Source organism: Benincasa hispida, chromosome 3, assembly GCF_027475165.1.
Source record: "Benincasa hispida cultivar pf3 chromosome 3, pf3_genome.v1.1, whole genome shotgun sequence".
NCBI classification, from domain to species: Eukaryota; Viridiplantae; Streptophyta; class Magnoliopsida; order Cucurbitales; family Cucurbitaceae; genus Benincasa; species Benincasa hispida.
In genome coordinates this window covers 78171711-78192472 of record NC_143480.1, presented here as the reverse complement: position 1 = coordinate 78192472, position 20762 = coordinate 78171711, and the positions used below count along the sequence as shown (strand labels likewise).

Genomic DNA, 20762 nt, shown 5'->3' with positions numbered 1-20762 from the left:
TCCAAATACCCGATGACACAATAGACGTTTCAAACAACCTCTACCCCTGTTCTTCAGAAAAAGTTTTAGAAAACGGGTTTAAAGAAAAGGTTTTTACAAACGTTTGAAAGAATGTTTAAACAATGAACATTAGTCGTACAGCTGAAAGCAATAAGCAACAACACGACTTTATAGCATACAACTCATTGACATGAGGATATGATGATTAGTCTTATCCCCATATAATGCATTCTAAACAAAAGTACATCCGTCACCCTTGCATATGAAAATGGTCGAGTGGTCACACACTAAGAAAAGTACATAGAAAGCAAACTACATAGCAAAAGAAAATACATAAGATGAAAGAATAGTAAAAAGGGGTGGAGGCAGACATACGCTTATGGGCAACACGCCCTGGACAAGCATGACCGTGACACACAATGTGTGCAAATATATATATTTCCTTTTATTTCTTAAATTCGAAATTCACACAATCCTTTATAAATCTCCATTAAACTAAAACCATAAATTCAATTAGATCCAACAATAACTGAAATTCAAATAACTCAAGTCCTAATTAATTAAACAAAACCACAAATATTTCCAAACTTACAAAAACCCTTTTTGCCAAGATTTAAATTGAATGTTTCAACGCAATAACTAAATTTTAAATCTAAAAAATTCAACACGACTCAAGAAGTTAAGTTAACAAATTCAAATTAAATTAACTCAACGTATTAGTTCAATTTTGGCCTCAAAATTTCAAAATATCTCTAAATTAATTCACAGTAATTATTTTAAATTACCGAAAAATTTTCGGGTGTTACAAGATCGATGTCCAATAATAAACCAAAGCATGTTTTCCCAAACATGCCCATTTGTGTTTCGATCAGCTTCTTCTTGATCAATGGATTCGTCTTTCGAATGTGGACCTAGCAAGATATGTTAGCCTGGAAATATTTCTCAATGGAGACTGGTTGCACCATCTTAAATCTAGCAAATAGATACACTAAAGCAATAAGTAATTAGAATGGCTAGGCAATGGAGAATTAATAGCTAGGTGATCGAGTATAAAAAACCATGCGATCGAGTATTAACAGCTAGACGATTGGGTATTGAAAACTATGCAACCGAGTAACCAAAACTATGCAAACGAGTACTAAAAGCTATGCGATAGAGTATCCAAAACTATGCAATTGAGTATCAAAAGCTGTACAATCAAGTATTAAAAGTTATACGATTGATTATTAAAAGCTAAACGAACCTTAACCCATGCACTGAACGATTATACGCCTTTTGCTATGGTTAAACATTCAGACAATGATGGAAAAAACTAACATACCTTTTAGATTACTGGAATCGTGGAGACGGTGTTGAAACAAATGGCAAAAATGAATCGAAACGTTCGAAGACAATGAGAAAACTAAGAGAAAGTTGAGAGAATTTGTTCTCATGGGAGTGGAATGTAAAAGATCATTTACTTTTGTAAGAGGAGAAGTGCGTTTGGTCTAATTAACTTTTTAGAGGGTATTTATCACATGGGAAAAAGGTCAGGTGTGATTAACTTTTTAGAAATGGGTAAATCATAGAAAAGTTTTTTATTTTAAATTCTCTCATCCCAAATGTTGTATAAAAAACCAAGGAGAAATCGGTAAAATGAAAGCTAAATATAATTAAAATAAACTTGTAAAAAAATATTTCTTTTAAAAAACTAATTAAAACAAAAATTCCAATATTTTTAGTCTTGTAAAAAAAAAAAAAAAAAAGAAAATAAAATGATTCCAACATGAGAGAGAGACAAGAAAAAAAAGGAAAACGGAATAAATGGGTATCGTATCTTTTCATGAGATACATTCATTCTCATTCTTGTTGAAATTCTTTCAAATCTGATTTAGCCATAACCCAAATGCCTCTCCCATCTCTCTCGTTTATGGCTTCTTGCTGACCCCACCACTATATATGGCGAACACATTTTGCTTTCTGGATCTAATCCCTACCCTACTGCCCATTTTTAGTTCTTCTTTACCAGCCTCTAAAATCTTTCTTCCTAATTCCCTTTCTTCCTTTATTTTGCGTCTCTTTTTTTGCTTCTGGGTCTTCTCTGTTCTTTGATTCTTTGCTCAGATGGACAAATACGAGGTCGTTAAGGATTTGGGTGCTGGCAATTTCGGCGTTGCTCGACTCCTCAGGCATAAGGAAACAAAAGAGCTTGTCGCCATGAAGTACATAGAACGTGGTCACAAGGTTTATCTCTTTTCAATTCTCTCCAATTTCGACTTGGGTTTCAGGATTTTTGCTCTCTCATTCATAGGAAATGATATGAATCTTCTGTTTGGAAGAAGTTGGGGATGCCCACAAGTTCTTAGGCTCTAATATTGAGAGATTAGCTTCGGATTGAGCTGATTCTTTTTCACTATATAGGTGCTTGAATTTGGGGATTTTGATAATATAAGATGCTTTATGACTATTTCTTGATTTTCTTTTTTTCATTGTATTGACAGATAGATGAGAATGTGGCAAGAGAGATTATAAACCATCGATCACTTCGGCATCCAAATATAATTCGTTTCAAGGAGGTAAGTTTCACCTTATTAAGATTTATTTCCTTTAATATCATGTAATTTTCAAAGTCTTGTTCAGCTAACTGGGTTTGGCTTTGTTGTTTCATATCCCAAGAATTCGATTCTCATAAGTAAGAAATTGATCGAGCTATTGCTGTTTAAAGTGCATTAAGTTTTGGATTAAGAAACAGATGTAATAAAATATATAGATTTGAAGTTGAAGTTGGTTTAAGATTTGCAGGTTGTTTTGACCCCAACGCATTTGGCTATTGTGATGGAATATGCTGCTGGGGGAGAGCTGTTTGAAAGAATTTGTAATGCTGGCCGTTTCAGTGAAGATGAGGTCTACCCCCTTATCCACTCTCTCACTTGTGGTCATATTCATTTAAGATTTGTAATACACTCCTGCTTGTGAAAGACTACTTTCCAAGCAAATTACTGAAGAAAAACTACCAGGAGTGACTGACTCCCTAACGGGAAATTTTAGGAGATTAGGATCATCAAATTTTGGTCCTAAACATTTTTTAATCTTCGTTTAACAGGCTAGATATTTCTTCCAGCAGCTAATTTCTGGTGTCAACTATTGCCATTCAATGGTAAAATCAAATGCTGATTGTGATTACCTCTTATGTAGTTTCCGGTTCAATAATAGAGATCGCTATGGCTATATAATTTATTTACTTCGCAGCAAATATGTCATAGAGACCTAAAGCTAGAAAATACACTTTTAGATGGAAGCACAGCACCTCGCCTGAAGATATGTGACTTTGGTTACTCTAAGGTTTGTTAAAATGCAAAGCTGTTTTATCATTTGACATCAGCATCATCTGTCCTTTTTTTTCTGGTGTATATTTCTTACCTGTTTGCATTTCTTGTTTAGTCATCCCTGCTGCATTCGAGACCAAAATCAACTGTTGGTACTCCAGCATATATAGCACCAGAAGTTCTTTCTCGAAGAGAGTATGATGGCAAGGTGCTTATGAACATCTAGTTCAGTGGGTTGATGATATCATAATGGTGAAAACTTAGCTACGTTCAACATCCAATAGTGCACACCAATAAGATTCTGAAAAATTAAAATATATCATCATTTCATTTCTATTTAAATATCTACGGAATGTATGTCAAGATTCTTTTCGCCTTTTAAATTTGCAGAATACACTTGTGAAGATCTCTTGCATTTTCAACCAAGAAATAGTGGATTACACACTATTTAGGCCTTATGCACGTTAGCAACACACTTGGTTTCATGTCCGTCTATATTGAGCAATGACTTTCAAAGATAATAAGTTAGTAACCACGATAGAGTTTTGTTTTTCTAATAAATGGTAAGATACTTATTGGTAGGAGAATAATTAATGGATATCCATTCTTCTCTAATGCAGCAGCTTTTTTCTCTCTCTCTTTCTTAATTTTTTAAATTGAATTTCTTATCCTGTTTTTAGATGGCAGATGTATGGTCATGTGGAGTAACTCTTTATGTCATGTTGGTTGGTGCATATCCTTTTGAGGATCAGGAGGATCCTAAAAATTTTAGGAAAACAATTCAGGTATATTACCACCTCCCTACAGTGCCATTTTCTAAAGAAAAGTAATTCAATGTTTTCTAATATCTTAATTTTTATTTGGCAGCGTATTATGGCCGTTCAGTACAAAATTCCAGACTATGTTCACATATCTCAAGATTGTCGACACCTTTTATCTCGCATTTTTGTCCCTAATCCATCAAGGGTAATTAATTGTCATTGACAAGTTTATCTGCTGTTTGCTTGCTAGTTATTTATTTATTTATTTCCTTAATATGAAAACTGATTTGTTGTTATCTATTATGTAATTTGTTTATTATGTTTATTCTTTCTTTACCCTCTTTAACCTGGATGTATTTTTGGAGATCAGAGTTAGACATCCTCCATGATGATAAGCTTTAAGAAGTATCTAGAATGTGCAATGTCTATGCATTATATTAATTTTTCGTTTCCATGGAATGTTAAAATCCTAAGAAAGTGAATTTTTTTGTTTGAATTGTCTTATATGGTAAACACTGGGGATCTATCCAGCACACACTACGTTGGTTTTGTACTCGCAGTGGTGTCTTTTTTGTAGACAACAGGAGGATGATCTTAATTATCTCTTGTGGGGTTTTCAGTTTGCTTACTCCCTCTAGAGTCGGTGCTTTAGTTTGTTTGCGGTTGTGGTGGTGCATGATAGGGCTGTCGGTCTTTGTTTGAGGAGACCTTGATGGACTCGCCATTTCATGATAAGGGGAGGGTCTTGTGGCAAGTATTGAGGTGAATTATAGGATAATTAGTATATTTGAGTTTAATATTTGTTTAGTCGTTAATTTAGATAAATTAGTGTTATTTTATTGTTAATTAGTTTATTGTCTTATTTTCTTGTAAGACTATAAAGAGCCAATTTAGGGTTGTAAAAGGGAGCTTTTGATTCTCATTTAATATAGAGTGTTTGGTTCTTTAGAGAGTGCTCTCTCAACCTTGGCGATGAATTTTTCTTGTTTGGTCATGGATTTGGCCTAATACCTTTTCTCACTGCATCTACAAGCTTGTTGTTTTCTTATTTTTTGGGGAGTGTTGATTGAGAGAAACGGTAGTGGGGTGGAGAGGTATTTAAAGAACATTGGGAGGGGATGGCTTTAGTGCCTTTTTTAGGGCGTCAGTTTGTGGGACTTTTTGTAATTTTTAGCTTAGTATTATTCTTTAGGAGTAGAACCTGTTCTTGTATGTAGTTGAGAGTTTCTTTTGTGGGCTTGTTTTTTAATATAACATTGTATATTCTTTTATTTTCTCAATGAAAGCTCAGTTTCTGGCGCACGTGCGTGTGTGCATGCGCACACACACAAAAATCAAGCTCTAGTAGACTAGCTGTAGTTGGCTGATTCTCCAAAGTTTGCAGCCACCCCATCCTAAAGGGAAGACTTTTGGGGGGGCTCCAACATCACTACAAGCTGTCTTATAAAAGGGTGTGAGGAGACTTCATTGTAGTTTGATGGATTTGAGATAAGTCTAATGTGGGAGAATAAAAAGAGTGGTTGATAGGGGATTTCTTTCTTCCTTGCATTACCCTCGGTAATTCTAGTTTTGCATAGTCAAATATGATAGATTAGCTTCTCTTTCTGATTTTCTTAGTGAATAAATTTCAATTTTGAAGTTTCAAAAGGAGTTGCATATTTGGATGAAAAATCACAGGGTTTTTTTAGAAAAGCTTTTATAGCTATGCTGATTGATCTGTAGGAGCGTAAACATAATTTTTTGACAAGTTGTCTGCTATATTGGAAGGGTGATCCCAAATTATCAATTATTTCAAAGATCTGCATTTTGTTGATAATATTCAGAGATTTAGTGTAAGCTGTTTGATGGAGTCCAGTGGAAAGTAGCTCGGAATTTGGCTTGAAAGAAATAGAAAATCAAGTCAAGAAGCATTTAGAGATTTGAGAATCACGAAATCTTTCTGGCCTCATGATCTTACAACTGAAATTCTTACAAAAAGGGTGCAACATATATCTTTCTCAGCCTTTTGGCTCACTTGATCTAAGGCATTATAACCTTGATTGAAAGATTGTGTACTAAAAGAAATCTATTCAAGGTGTTCCAATATTTGTTTCGAAAATTATATAATATAACAAACAGCTGCAAAAGTGAGTGCTATATCCATCAGACATGACAATATTTGGCTATGATAAATTTGAAGTGGAAAGAGCATTGCTTTCAACTAGCTTGTAAGAAGAGGTGATCAGTCGGAGTGAAGATCACCTGATTTGGAAGTGCGACTGTAGATTTTTTTCAGAATAATCTAGATCCTTTTGTGAACTGCTGCATGTAGAAGACTTACTACTGATGCATACTGCATAAAAGAAATCATTTGTTTTGTTTTTCCCTTTTTTTTTTTTTTTGGTTTTTTTAATATCTAAAGGGAACAATACTTTTCAATGGAAAGATCTGTCTTAATTGTTGCAATCTGGTAGGGGCAATGAAACCCTTGACCATCAGTTAATTCACTGAAGCCAATAACCCATTGTGCTAGGAATGCTATTCGAGTAGAATTAAGAATATTATTAGAGTATTAAGGGTATATTAGTAATTTGGTGAAGGAGTTTGTTGTGAGTGGTGTGTTATTAACAACATATGAAAGTAGACAATTGTTTAGTGGCTTTAGGCTTGAGTAAGAATACTTTAGATTTGAAGGATGAAGGGTCCATTTACCTTGAATTAGTTAAGAATTATCGTATTATTCCATCTTTCAATTTACTTAGGTTTTATCGATTGGATTGCAGTCAATAGTATGCCTCTCTGTCCTTATTTATTGTTTGGTTTTGTTTTTTTTAACACAGAAACATAACTTTTCATAAGTGACTGTAAAGCTTACCATCCTTACCTATTATGGAAATTGAGGGTAGATTAAAATCAACACATTTGTTGTTTACTCCACTTAATTATATAACTTTTTCCTCTCAGATTGGTCTTGGGGTTCTTTTTTAATCATTATTTATCATTATTTTTATTTATTTTTTGTTGGAGTAGCCGATGTCAAATATTATTTTACTTTCATCTGGTGAAGACTTCTCAACTTTCCAAAATTAGTTACTTTCCTATCTTCAGTTTTTATATTGTTGTGTTCCAAGTTTACCTGTCAATAGGGGACATGCCCCCAACTTTTTTATACATTCATTTTGGATATTGAGTACCTTTGTATGGTTTAACAGAGAATTACTTTAATGGAGATAAAAAATCACCCATGGTTCTTGAAGAACTTGCCAAGAGAACTTACTGAATCGGCTCAAGCAGCTTATTACAAGAGAGACAACCTGAGCTTCTCTCTCCAAAGCGTGGATGAAATTATGAAAATTGTGGGGGAGGCTAGAAACCCACCACCATCGTCAAGACCTCTCAAAGGTTTTGGATGGGCAACAGAAGATGACGAAGAAAGCAATGAGGACGTCGACGGAGTGGTGGAAAAAGAGGAAGAAGAAGAAGACGAGTATGATAAGAGGGTGAAAGAAGTTCATGCAAGTGGAGAGTACTTGGTCAATTAGAAGTGCAGTGCTCCAATTACTATTCACTCAGGTTTGCGTGCTTATATTATTGCGTATGTTCTCGTCGTCGGCTTTGCGTGTACAGCCTGTTAATATTTATAATAGCACATTGCAGTCGTATTTTTGCAGACTCAAAGATCAGTCTTTCATATATAGTTTGTTGGTTTTCAGGGTCTGCTGTGGTTGTGTAAGTCATTGATTTTGCATTTTTGTTTGTCACTCAAATGTATGATTGAAAAAGCTATGTTATTGGCATGTAATTCATAGTAGGTGGAAGGATTTTTGGTGTAAACCTTGTGTTTACTACTCAATGATGATAATGAAAGAATAGTTACAATGGAATGTGCCACAAGTTTGAAGCATCAAGTAACTGATGTGAGAAGTCCAAATCTCCCAACAGGATAGCATGACGGATTAGTTCAAGGAAACTGAGCGATTTCCATATTTTAAATTTGTACATATATAGATTTATTATAGAAATCCTTCCCAAACTTTTTAAGTTGTAGATGACTAAATTATTTACTCTTTCAATCTTCTACCAATTCAAAACTTCATTCTTAGTAGGCAGATTACGCAATAAGAGAGTCTATTTATAGCTTATAATTAAGTATAGTAAATCTTATTTCAAAACCTTATTTGTTATAGTATTTACTATTTTTCATTTATTCCTTTTTTCTCTTCTTTGCTATAGTGTTCATAATTTTCTATTAAAATAAAAATAATTTGTACTCCAAACTCAGATTATTATAATGGATAAAATCACGAACTCGGTGCTCCAAATATTCCTTAAAAGTTTAAAGTAATATATATGTACTAAACATGTAAATAATTTTTGGAATAATTCTGAAGATTCCTTATTCTGTTATTTCCTTGCTAAGCTTTCATGCTTACTCGGAACATTTTGTAGTTTCCTACCATTTTATTTTCTAGGAAAACAAACAAAAGTGAAGATGGAAAGGTGAATGTTAGATAATTTTGTACACTTTCTTAAATTAATAAAATTTAGTCTCTATAGTTTGAAGAAAGTTAAATTTATGGTATTCTAATGTTTTGGCTTTTGCAATGTTTAATTCATACTTCATAAGTGACCATATAGTCAATATTTAATTAGAAGTACACGATCATTTACCTAATGTTAATCGCATTTGAGAAGATAATAAGAAGATAAATAGATAACATTTACAGAGTTGGGAAAATAAGGATCTATAAAGATACTTTTCCTATTTCAAATGAGAAATTATATGACAAAGATCATCCAAAAATGCATAAATATTCAAAGGTTTGTTAAGGCCATGTCTGGTAACATGCTTTTTGTTTTTGTTTATAAAAATTAAACCTATGGACACTACATTCATCTCCAATTTTTTTCTTTTGTTATATACTTTTAATTAATGGTTTAAAAAACCAAGTCAAATTTTGAGAACTAAAAAAAAAGTAGTTTTCAAAAAGAAGTTTTTTTTTTTGGAATTTAGCCAAGAATTCTACTGTTTACTAAAAAAATATGCAAATCATGGTAAGAAAGGTAGATGATATAGACTTAATTTTAAAAAACAAAAGTAAAAAAATAAAATGGTTCCCAAACGAAGTCTAAGCTTAATGATTTTTTTTTGTTTTTTGGTATGATACAATTGGAAGAATAAGAGCATAATGGTGGTATTGCATTTATGGAGGTGGATTCTATTAAAGAGAACAATGAATTTCAAACCGATTTGGAAAGTTTGAAATATTCACTTGAATTCGATACTCATACTACATTTTATACTATTCGATGACAGTGCATACTTGCACTTAAAAGGATGACATTATCCATGCAACCAATCATAAATACAGAAAAATAAATTCAAAACATCGTCAACCATAATGCCTTTTTCTTTCATAAACCGTTACAAAAATAGTAACACATCTAAGGAAACACAAAAATAAGTCCAAGTACATTGAATTATTTAGTAACAAAATAACAAGGTGACAAAAGATAGATCAATTATAGCTTAGACCTGCAAAAACCATTAACTAACAATATATGAACACATTTAGAACCTAAAGCCTGTTGATAACATTATCCATCCAAAAACCATTAACTGACATGAACTTCTTTCATCCTCTTATCAAATTCTTCTTCTTCATCTTCCTCCAATTCTTCTCCTTCCTCTTCTTCTTCTTCCAATTCCTCGTCCTCCTCGCCCTCCTCCTTTTCTTCCATCACATCATCTTCAATTCCCCATCCTAACCACTCGTCCTCTTCGTCCTCGTCCTCGTCCTCCTCGTTCTCGTCCTCCTCGTCAGATGATGGCTGCGGAATCCTTGCCTCCATCACGATCTTCATAATTTCTTCTACACTTTGGAGATAGAATCTTGGGGTATGCTTTTGATAATAGATGGCTTGGGCTGATTCTGTTAGTTCGCTTGGTAAGTTCTTTAAGAACCACGGGTGACTCTTGATCTCTTTTATCGAAATTCTCTATCACATTATGTTGAGAGGGTAAGAATTACAAAACAAACAAGCGGTACAACCCAGCATCTTAACGAAGGATGAAAAGAAAGGAGATGACTTCACTACATTTTAAAATCTTAAGTTTTCTCATACCTTAGCTGTTTTTTTTTTAAACTATGTGGAATATACCAAGAGTGGAATCTCTATATGGCACGGAGATAACTTTGTATTTTGGCATTAAATTTCCTTGACTGGTCAAAGTCCCTACATTACCATTCTAACCATTCTAGAAATTTCAGTTCAAAATATCAAACCAACCTAACAAAGTGAAGAAGATAATTTTGCATATAAGTCCAAATAAGAAAAAAAATGAGAAAAACGTATTAGTAATTTGTCACGAAATATACCCCTGACGGATTTGAGACAGATGCGAGAGAGTAGGTCGTGACAATCTTGAGATAAATGAAGATCGTATGGTATTTGGTAATGTACATTCATTATTCGCTACAAAACAACAAAGACATAGTGAGAAAGGTGATCACTTTATTTATTGAAATTACTATATACAATAGAGGAAGTAAATGGACCTCAAAAGTATCCAAGTTTTTAGGTTTGTTGGGGTCTTCAAAAGGATATGCAGCGACCAACATAATATAGAGAGTAACTCCACATGACCATATATCTGCCAACTAAAATACATGATGGAACAGAAGACAATGTATATATGGTTATAACTTGGGTTGAAACAAGCTCACAATTAAGGAATTAATAGTAGATTTTGCTATATTATAATAGGTGTTTGATTGTACATAACACCTTTCCATCATACGGTCCTTTTTTTTTTCTAGAACCTCTGGTGCTGCATAGGTTGGAGAACCAACAGCTGATTTTGGGTTTGAATGCAATAGGGATGACTATACAACAACATATAAGTAAGAACATATTATCTTGAAATGAGCAAATAAACTCTCATTATATTCAAAGACCTTGGAGAAGCCAAAATCACAGATCTTCAAGCGTTGGTCTTCGCTTCCATCTAAAAGGATATTGTCTAGCTTCAAATCTCTATGACATATTTCCTACATAGCATTGTATCAAACAAAATATGGTATTAGATTTTTAAATAACAAACAACGTGAGGCTTACTATGTTTTTCATTTTACCATTGAATGACAATAATTGACTCCAGAAATCAGCTGCTGGAAGAAATATCTTGCCTATAAAAGATAAGATATCAAAGAGTTAAACAATCTTACAATCTCACAAAGCTGGCAGTTCTTGATCTTTTGGGGTGTCGAGCCCCACCACTAGTTTTTAACAATGCCCAAGCACTCAAAGCTAGTTTGATGATAAAGATTTTGAGTTCTATTTAAGAAACTGTTTAGTAATTATTTTAGTTTTTTATTTTAATGTTTTCTATTTTTCTAGAAACCAGAATCATAAATGTTTACCAATTATTTCTTTTGTTCTTTGTTTCTTAAAAACGAAAAACCAATACAATATAACAAATACATGGCGTTAGATACTATTTCTATAATTAATTCGTTTCATAGCAAACATTTACTAATTAAACAAAATAAAAAATCAATTCAAAGTTAAATTTTATAAATATATATATATATATATATATATGTCATAAACATTTTAAGTAAAAAAAAAAAAAAGAAGAAAACTCCCAGAACTGAAGAACTTCTATACAAATGATTTCTTTCTTAAAAAAATGTTTTCCTTAAGATAATTGCAATTGATAGCATTTTTAAAAAATAATAACCAAATGTATAACATCATTTTAAAAAATTGTAAATATAGACAAGTCTATCAGTGATAGACTTCTATCGTTGATAGACTCCCAAGTCTATTAGCAATAGTCTTCTATCGTTGATAGACTCTTACCAGTGATACGGTCTATCACTGATAGACTCTACTAATAATATGGACTATATAAATTTGACCATATTTACAATTTTTTTTATATTATGTTATATCCGCTAACATTTTGGGTCTAATTTCTATATTTGCAATTGTCCCCTTTTCTTACCTTGTTGAGGAGTGAAGTTATCCCTTTATCCTTATATTACCAAAACATCAAATAAAGCTAGCAATTCATAGTATATGAGAAAGAGAGAGAGAATGAGATAATAGACCTCATCTTCGGTTAAACGTCCATGATTGGAAATTCTATCGAAAAGCTCTCCACCAGCAGCATATTCCATCAACATACCCAAATACATTGGGGTTAAAACAACCTGCAAATCCTAAAACCCAACTTCAACTTTCTACTTCATATCCATCTTTTTCATTTCCTTTCTTTCTTAATCTAAAACTTGATGCATTTAATACTAACACACAGTTCCATCAATCAAATTTTTGAGGAACAAGTAATCCCAACAGTATGCAACTAATTAAAAGATAAAGAGTAAAGAAACTTGCCTCTTTGAAACCAATTACATTTGGATGTCGAAGTGATCGATGGTTTATAATCTCTCTAGTCACATACTCATCGATCTGTCAATGCTATAAAACATATCAAAATCCCCCAATTTAACCATCATTTCAAACCCAAAACCAGAAAAGAAAATATAATGATAATAATGGAATGGAGAAACATAACTTAACCTGAGGACCACGTTCTATGAACTTTAACTTTTTATCATCATTCTTAACCCTTGGGTCCGTTTTCGCACTTTTTCGTGACGGAATGTTCGCGCACGACAAGCGGACCCCCGACGCAGCCCGTGGGGTCCCGGGGCCCGTTTGGGGCACCAAACGAGCTCCGTTCGCAAAACCTTCTGACATACGCCTCTTTTTCATCGTTCTTAACCCCTGGGTCCGTTTTCGCGCAATTCCGTGCCGGAAGGTTCGGGAGCAAAACGTTGGCCCCAGGGCCCCGGGGGCCGTTTCGGGCACCAAACGAGCTCCGTTCCCAAAACCGTCTGGCACACGGCATTTTTTCATCGTTCTTAACCCCTGGGTCCGTTTTTGCGCTTTTTCGTGACGGAAGCTCCGCGAAAAAAAATTGGGTCCCTGGGCCCTGCCCCGCGACACCCGAGCATGCCATGTGTAACGGTCATGCTTGTCCAGGGCCTGTTGCCCATGGCCGCATGCCCCATCCAACCCCCTTCTAGCTTACTTTCATATCCTGTATTGTATTAGTTTAGTTAGCTTGCTTTCTTTACATTTTCATTGTAAGTGACCACTCGCCCTTTTTCATATGCAAGAGCGCCAGTTGGCTTTTTGTTCAGAATGCACTATATGGGGATAAGACTAACCATCACTTCCTCATACCCGGAGTAGTACTCTATAAAGCTGTTGTTGTTGCTTATTGTTTTCTAGTCTACTATAATCTTTCTTTCTTTATACACACTCTCAAATCTTCTTACGAAAACCTTTTCTCTAAACCCGTTTTCTAAAACCATTTTCCCTAAAACGGGGGTGGAGGTTGCAAGAGGCACTCGGTGTGCCATCGGCAGTCCGTATTCGAGTTGGCTGGCTTGTTCGTGAGCGGGAACAAGTGCCGCACAATCGCTAAGAGAAGCTTCCGAAAGAGCGATTGTGACAGTTGGTATCAGAGCCAAGTTGGCTTATAGAGGAAGATCAGTGATCATGTCGGCGACGAAGAACCTGAACAAGTCCCATGTGGACAGATTGGTAGAGATGGAAGAACAAATGCTCTACCTGAGAGAGGTCCCAGATAATGTTCGTTTCCTTGAGACTCGGCTACAAGAAGTTGCCGAGAAAGCCGATGAAATTGATGCGGTGGTAGGCCGCCTAGACGGATTACCTGTCAGAGAATTGATGATGAGGGTAGAGACCCTCGAGACCAAAACAATACGGTCCGACAACTTTGAACGAGGCGATAGCTCCTCGGGTTCTGTTGCCCACATAGAGGAGCGTGTCGAAGAGCTGGACAGCTCCCAAAAAGCAATACTTCAGATGGTAACCGACTTATCTGAAGACTTTCGATCGGCCCTGGATGTCGTCAGAGCCGAGATAGCGGATGTGAGTGCTAGGGTGAATCTCACCATCCGAGCGGTAGGAAACCAAGCCCCACCTGGGGGCGCAATGGCAGTAAGCCGAATAAAAATCCCAGAACCGAAACCCTTCTGTGGGGTGCGAGAAGCGAAAGCCCTGGAAAATTTTATCTTCGACCTTGAGCAATACTTCAAGGCGACGAACACAATGACTGAAGAGTCGAAAGTCACAATAGCAACGATGCATCTAATTGAAGATGCAAAACTGTGGTGGAGATCACGATTTACAGACATACAGGAAGGACGCTGCACTATTGATACTTGGGATAGATTGAAACAAGAACTTCGTTCGCAGTTCTTCCCTGAAAATGTCGAGATCTTGGCACGACGAAAACTCCGAGAGCTAAAGAAAACAGGTAACATCAGGGACTACGTAAAACAGTTTGTAGGACTCATGTTGGACATACGAGATATGTCCGAAAAAGACAAAGTCTTTTGCTTTGTGGAGGGGCTGAAACCGTGGGCGAAAGCAAAACTATATGAACAGAGAGTACAGAATCTCCCCTCTGCCTATGCGGCAGCTGAACGACTATACGACCTTAGCACTGACTCACAAGATGTGAGGAAGCAATCAACTTCCTCAAATGAGGAAAACAGAAACAGCCGTTCCAGCCCTCCCAAGCCTGGGGGAGGAGACAAGAACACAGGGGGGGACCGTAAATCGTCCCAACCGAGATCAGGAAACAACTGGCGGGGGCCGCCACAACAGCATAACAATTACAATCGCCCCCTGTCTTGTTTCATATGTAGAGGGCCACACAGGGCACGTGAATGTCCAAATCAAACTGCGTTCAATGCTTTTCAAGCCACATTAGCCTCTACCTCCGGAGATGAGGCTGAACTAGAGGAGACGGTAACCGAGCCAGCGGCAGAAATTGAGAATCCCAGGATGGGGGCATTGAAATTCCTATCTGCACTTCAGAAGAATATGGGAAGGGCGACGGAGCCACTAGAGAAAGGTCTCATGTATGTGGACGCTTGGGTCAACCAAAGATCGGCCAAAACCACTATGGTTGACTCTGGGGCTACCCATAACTTCATGGCTGAAAGGGAAGCTCGCCGCCTGAACTTGAATTGGGAAAGAGATGCAGGGAAGATGAAAGCTGTGAATTCCGCAGCCCTACCAATTACGGGGATAGCGAAGAGATCTCCAGTGAAGTTAGGATACTGGAAGGGCTTCATTGACTTCGTAATTGTCAAGATGGATGATTTCGATGTGGTACTGGGGATGGAATTTCTACTTGAACATAAAGTCATACAGTGCCCCTCACCAAATGCTTAGTCATTACCGGATCTACACCGACCGTAGTCCAAGCCAGTATCAAGCGGCCAAATGGGGTGAGAATGATCTCAGCTTTCCAATTGAAGAGGGGCCTGGCCCACGACGAACCCACGTTCATGACCATCCCGATAGAATCGGTTGAGTCCACTGAAGAGGAGATCCCCCAAGACGATCTATTTATCTTGGAAGAGTATCGGGACGTCATGCCGAAAAGCTTTCTCAAGTCCTTACCCCCACGAAGGGGGATTGACCATGAAGTTGAGTTGTTGCCAGGGGAAAAGCGGCCTGCCAGGAGTGCATATCAGATGGCCCCGCCAGAATTGGCTGAGCGTCGGAAACAGTCAGACGAGTTGTTAGGTATGGCTCAGCTCAGCTTCAATAGCCAGCAGAGTTCCGCGATCGGAAAGACGCCCTTCGAAGTGTGCGGCAGACAGCCACTCAGGCCACACTTGGTGGACCACCCTTATGCAGGCAAAAGTCCTCAGGCACATAACTTCACTAAGGAGTGGAGCAAAACCTCTGAGATAGCTCGCGCCTACCTAGAAAGAACATCAAGGAGGGTGAAGAAATGGGCTAGTAAGAAGCAGAGGGCCCTTGAGTTTCAAGCTGGGGACAAGGTACTGATCAAGTTACGACCGGAACAGTTTCGTTTCCGAGGCCAGAGAGACCAACGGCTAGTAAGGAAATATGAAGGTCCAGTGGAGGTAATTGAGAAGGTCGGGAGAACCTCATATAGGGTTCAGTTACCCTCATGGATGAAGATTCATCCTGTCATCTGTGTGAGTCTCCTGAAGCCCTATCATCCCGAACCCGAGGAGGAACAGCGGAACATGCTAAGGCGCCCATCGGTCACGATGAAGAGTTCTGCTGAGAAAGAAGTTGCACAAATCCTGGGTAAACGTACGCACCGTAGTGGAAGACCCAGACGAGAACGGACAGAGTTCTTAGTGAAATGGAAGGATCTCCCCGACGAAGAGATCAGTTGGGAGCGGGCCGAAGACTCGAAGAATGCAGCTCCGGCCATCGCAGGTTTTGAACAAGGTCGGTTGACGGGGACGTCAACCAATTAAGTGGGGGAGAATGTAACGGTCATGCTTGTCCAGGGCCTGTTGCCCATGGCCGCATGCCCATCCAACCCCCTTCTAGCTTACTTTCATATCCTGTATTGTATTAGTTTAGTTAGCTTGCTTTCTTTACATTTTCATTGTAAGTGACCACTCGCCCTTTTGCATATGCAAGGGCGCCAGTTGGCTTTTTGTTCAGAATGCACTATATGGGGATAAGACTAACCATCACTTCCTCATACCCGGAGTAGTACTCTATAAAGCCGTTGTTGTTGCTTATTGCTTTCTAGTCTACTACAATCTTTCTTTCTTTATACACACTCTCAAATCTTCTTACGAAAACCTTTTCTCTAAACCCGTTTTCTAAAACCATTTTCCCTAAAACGAGGGTGGAGGTTGCAAGAGGCACTCGGTGTGCCATCGGCAGTCCGTATTCGAGTTGGCTGGCTTGTTCGTGAGCGGGAACAAGTGCCGCACAATCGCTAAGAGAAGCTTCCGAAAAAGCGATTGTGACACCATGCGACACCCCCAGGCCATGCCATGCGACACCCCTAGCCAAGCCATGCAACACCCCAGCCAAGCCATGCGACACCCCAGCAAGCCACCGCGACACCCCGGGGGCCGTTTGGGGCACCAAACGAGCTCCGTTCGCAAAACCGTCTGGCACACGCCTTTTTCTCATCGTTTTTAATGCCTGGGTCCGTTTTCGCGTATTTCCGTGCTAGGAGGTTCGGGAGCGAAAAGTGGGCCCCACGGCCCCGGGGGCCGTTTCGGGCACCAAACGAGCTCCATTCGCAAAATCGTCTGGCACACAACTTTTTATCATCATTCTTAACCCTTGTGTCCGTTTTCGCACTTTTTCGTGACGGAATGTTCGCGCACGACAAACGGACCCCCGACGCAGCCCGTGGGGTCCCGGGGCCCGTTTGGGACACTAAACGAGCTCCGTTCACAAAACCGTCTGGCACACGCCTCTTTTTCATCGTTCTGAACCCCTGGGTCCGTTTTTGCGCAATTCCGTGCCGGAAGGTTCGGGAGCAAAACGTTGGCCCCGGGGCCCCTGGGGCCGTTTCGGGCACCAAACGGGCTCCGTTCCCAAAACCGTCTGGCACACGGCTTTTTTTCATCGTTCTTAACCCCTGAGTCCGTTTTCGCGCTTTTTCGTGACGGAAGCTCCGCGCACAAAAATTGGGTCCCTAGGCCCTGCCCCGCGACACCCCAGCATGCCATGTGTCACAATCGCTCTTTCGGAAGCTTCTCTTAGCGATTGTGCGGCACTTGTTCCCTCTCACGAACAAGCTAGCCAACTCGAATACGGACTGCCGATGGCACACCGAGTGCCTCTTGCAACCTCCACCCCCGTTTTAGGGAAAACAGTTTTAGAAAACAGGTTTAGAGAAAAGGTTTTCGTAAGAAGATTTGTGAGTGTGAATAAAGAAATAAAGATTGTAGTAGACTAGAAAGCAATAAGCAACAACAACGGCTTTATAGAGTACTACTCCGGGTATAAGGAAGTGATGGTTAGTCTTATCCCCATATAGTGCATTCTGAACAAAAAGCCAACTGGCGCCCTTGCATATGCAAAAGGGCGAGTGGTCACTTACAATGAAAATGTAAAGAAAGCAAGCTAACTAAACTAATACAATACAGGATATGAAAGTAAGCTAGAAGGGGGTTAGATGGGGCATGCGGCCATGGGCAACAGGCCCTGGACAAGCATGACCGTTACATTCTCCCCCACTTAATTGGTTGACGTCCCCGTCAACCGACCTTGTTCAACACCTGCGATGGCCGGAGCTGCATTCTTCAAGTCTTCGGCCCGCTCCCAACTGATCTCTTCATCGGGGAGATCCTTCCATTTCACTAAGAACTCTGTTAGTTCTCGTCTGGGTCTTCCACTACGGTGCGTACGTTTACCCAGGATTTGTGCAACTTCTTTCTCAGCAGAACTCTTCATCGTGACCGATGGGCGCCTTAGCATGTTCCGCTGTTCCTCCTCGGGTTCCGGATGATAGGGCTTCAGGAGACTCACGCGGATGACAGGATGAATCTTCATCCATGAGGGTAACCGACCTTCTCAATTACCTCCATTGGACCTTCATATTTTCTTACTAGCCGTTGGTCTCTCTGGCCTCGGAAACGAAACTGTTCCGGTCGTAGCTTGATCAGGACCTTGTCCCCAGCTTGAAACTCAAGGGCCCTCCGCTTCTTACCAGCCCATTTCTTCATCCTCCTCGATGCTCTTTCTAGGTAGGCGCGAGCTATCTCAGAGGTTTTGCTCCACTCTTTAGTGAAGTTATGTGCCTGAGGACTTTTGCCTGCATAAGAGTGGTCCACCAAGTGTGGCCTGAGTGGCTGTCTGCCGCACACTTCGAAGGGCATTTTTCCGGTCGCCTGAGTGGCTGTCTGGCTATTGAAGCTGAGCTGAGCCATATCTAACAACTCGTCTGACTTTTTCCGACGCTTAGCCAATTCTGGCAGGGCCATCTGATATGCATTCTTGGCAGGCGGCTTTGCCTCTGGCAACAACTCAATCTCATGGTCAATCCCCCTTCGTGGGGGTAAGGACTTGGGCGAGCTTTTCAGCATGACGTCTCGATACTCTTCCAAGACAAATAGAACATCTTGGGAGATCTCCTCTTTAGTGGACTCAACCGATTCTATCGGGATGGCCATGAACGTGGGTTCGTCGTGGGCCAGGCCCCTCTTCAATTGGAGGGCTGAGATCATTCTCACCCCATTTGGCTGCTTGATACTGGCTTGGACTACGGTCGGTGTAGATCCGGTAATGACTAAGCATTTGGCGAGGGGCACTGGTATTACTTTATGTTCAAGTAGGAATTCCATCCCCAGTACCACATCGAAACCATCCATCTTGACAATCACGAAGTCAACGAGGCCCTTCCAGTCTTCTAACTTTACCGGAGTTCTCTTCGCTATCCCCGTAATCGGTAGGGCTGCGGAATTCACAGCTTTCATCTTCCCTGCATCTCTTTCCCAATTCAAGTTCAGGCGGTGAGCTTCCGTTTCCGCCTTGAAGTTATGGGTAGCCCCAGAGTCAACCATAGTGGTTTTGGCCGATCTTTGGTTGACCCAAGCGTCCACATACATGAGACCTTTCTCTAGTGGCTCCGTCGCCTTTCCCATATTCTTCTGGAGTGCAGATAGGAATTTCAATGCCCCATCCTGGGATTCTCAATTTCTGCCGCTGGCTCGGTTACCGTCTCATCTAGTTCAGGCTCGTCTTCGGAGGTAGAGGCTAATGTGGCTTGAAAAGCATTGAACGCAGTTTGATTTGGACATTCGCGCGCCCTGTGTGGCTCTCTACATATGAAACAAGACAGGGGGCGATTGTAATTGTTATGCTGTTGTGGCGGCCCCCGCCAGTTGTTTCCTGATCTCGGTTGGGATGATTTACGGTCCCCCCCTGTGTTCTTGTCTCCTCCCCCAGGACTGGGAGGGCTAGAACGGCTGTTTCTGTTTTCCCCATTTGAGGAAGTTGATTGCTTCCTCACATCTTGTGAGTCAGTGCTAAGGTCGTATAGTCGTTCAGTCGCCGCATAGGCAGAGGGGAGATTCTGTACTCTCTGTTCATATAGTTTTGCTTTCGCCCACGGTTTCAGCCCCTCCACAAAGCAAAAGACCTTGTCTTTTTCGGACATATCTCGTATGTCCAACATGAGTCCTGTAAACTGTTTTACGTAGTCCCTGATGTTACCTGTTTGCTTTAGCTGTCGGAGTTTTCGTCGAGCCAAGATCTCGACATTTTCAGGGAAGAACTGCGAACGAAGTTCTTGTTTCAATCTATCCCAAGTATCAATAGTACAGCGTCCTTTCTGTATGTCTGTAAATCGTGATCTCCACCACAGTTTTGCATCTTCAATTAGATGCATCGTTGCTATTGTGACTTTCGACTCTTCAGTCACTGTGTTCGTCGCCTTGAAGTATTGCTCAAGGTCGAAGATAAAATTTTCCAGGGCTTTCGCTTCTCGCACCCCACAGAAGGGTTTCGGTTCTGGGATTTTTATTCGGCTTACTGCCATTGCGCCCCCAGGTGGGGCTTGGTTCCCTACCGCTCGGATGGTGAGATTCACCCTAGCACTCACATCCGCTATCTCGGCTCTGACGACATCCAGGGCCGATCGAAAGTCTTCAGATAAGTCGGTTACCATCTGAAGTATTGCTTTTTGGGAGCTGTCCAGCTCTTCGACACGCTCCTCTATGTGGGCAACAGAACCCGAGGAGCTATCGCCTCGTTCAAAGTTGCCAGACCGTACTGTTTTGGTCTCGAGGGTCTCTACCCTCATCATCAATTCTCTGACGGGTAATCCGTCTAGGCGGCCTACCACCGCATCAATTCCATCGGC

The 20762-nt window shown here is 39.7% G+C and overlaps 1 protein-coding gene and 2 pseudogenes across 1 annotated transcript; 2 read left to right on the top strand and 1 right to left on the bottom strand.

Moving 5' to 3' along the window:
• The first annotated feature begins 1769 nt into the window (after positions 1-1769).
• On the top strand, positions 1770-7939 carry LOC120073175 (serine/threonine-protein kinase SAPK7-like). The gene is made up of 9 exons (XM_039025840.2): positions 1770-2223; positions 2481-2555; positions 2782-2883; positions 3083-3136; positions 3229-3321; positions 3421-3513; positions 3986-4090; positions 4173-4271; positions 7258-7939. Exons 1-9 carry the CDS (start codon positions 2104-2106, stop codon positions 7585-7587), a joined length of 1071 nt encoding a protein of 356 aa, XP_038881768.1. The 5' UTR covers positions 1770-2103; the 3' UTR covers positions 7588-7939.
• Positions 7940-9554: 1615 nt separating this feature from the next.
• On the bottom strand, positions 9555-12829 carry LOC120073699 (serine/threonine-protein kinase SRK2A-like; annotated as a pseudogene).
• Positions 12830-13612: 783 nt separating this feature from the next.
• The window catches only part of LOC150037546 (uncharacterized), a 36418-nt pseudogene continuing 29268 nt past the window's right edge, over positions 13613-20762 (top strand).

Bases quoted from the DNA above. Each gene is read 5' to 3' on its own strand.
- LOC120073175 (XM_039025840.2), top strand. From the start codon at position 2,104: ATGGACAAATACGAGGTCGTTAAGGATTTGGGTGCTGGCAATTTCGGC. The intron at 2,556-2,781 runs GTAAGTTTCACC...TAAGATTTGCAG, and splicing joins ATATAATTCGTTTCAAGGAG to GTTGTTTTGACCCCAACGCA. The intron at 4,091-4,172 runs GTATATTACCAC...TTTATTTGGCAG, and splicing joins ATTTTAGGAAAACAATTCAG to CGTATTATGGCCGTTCAGTA.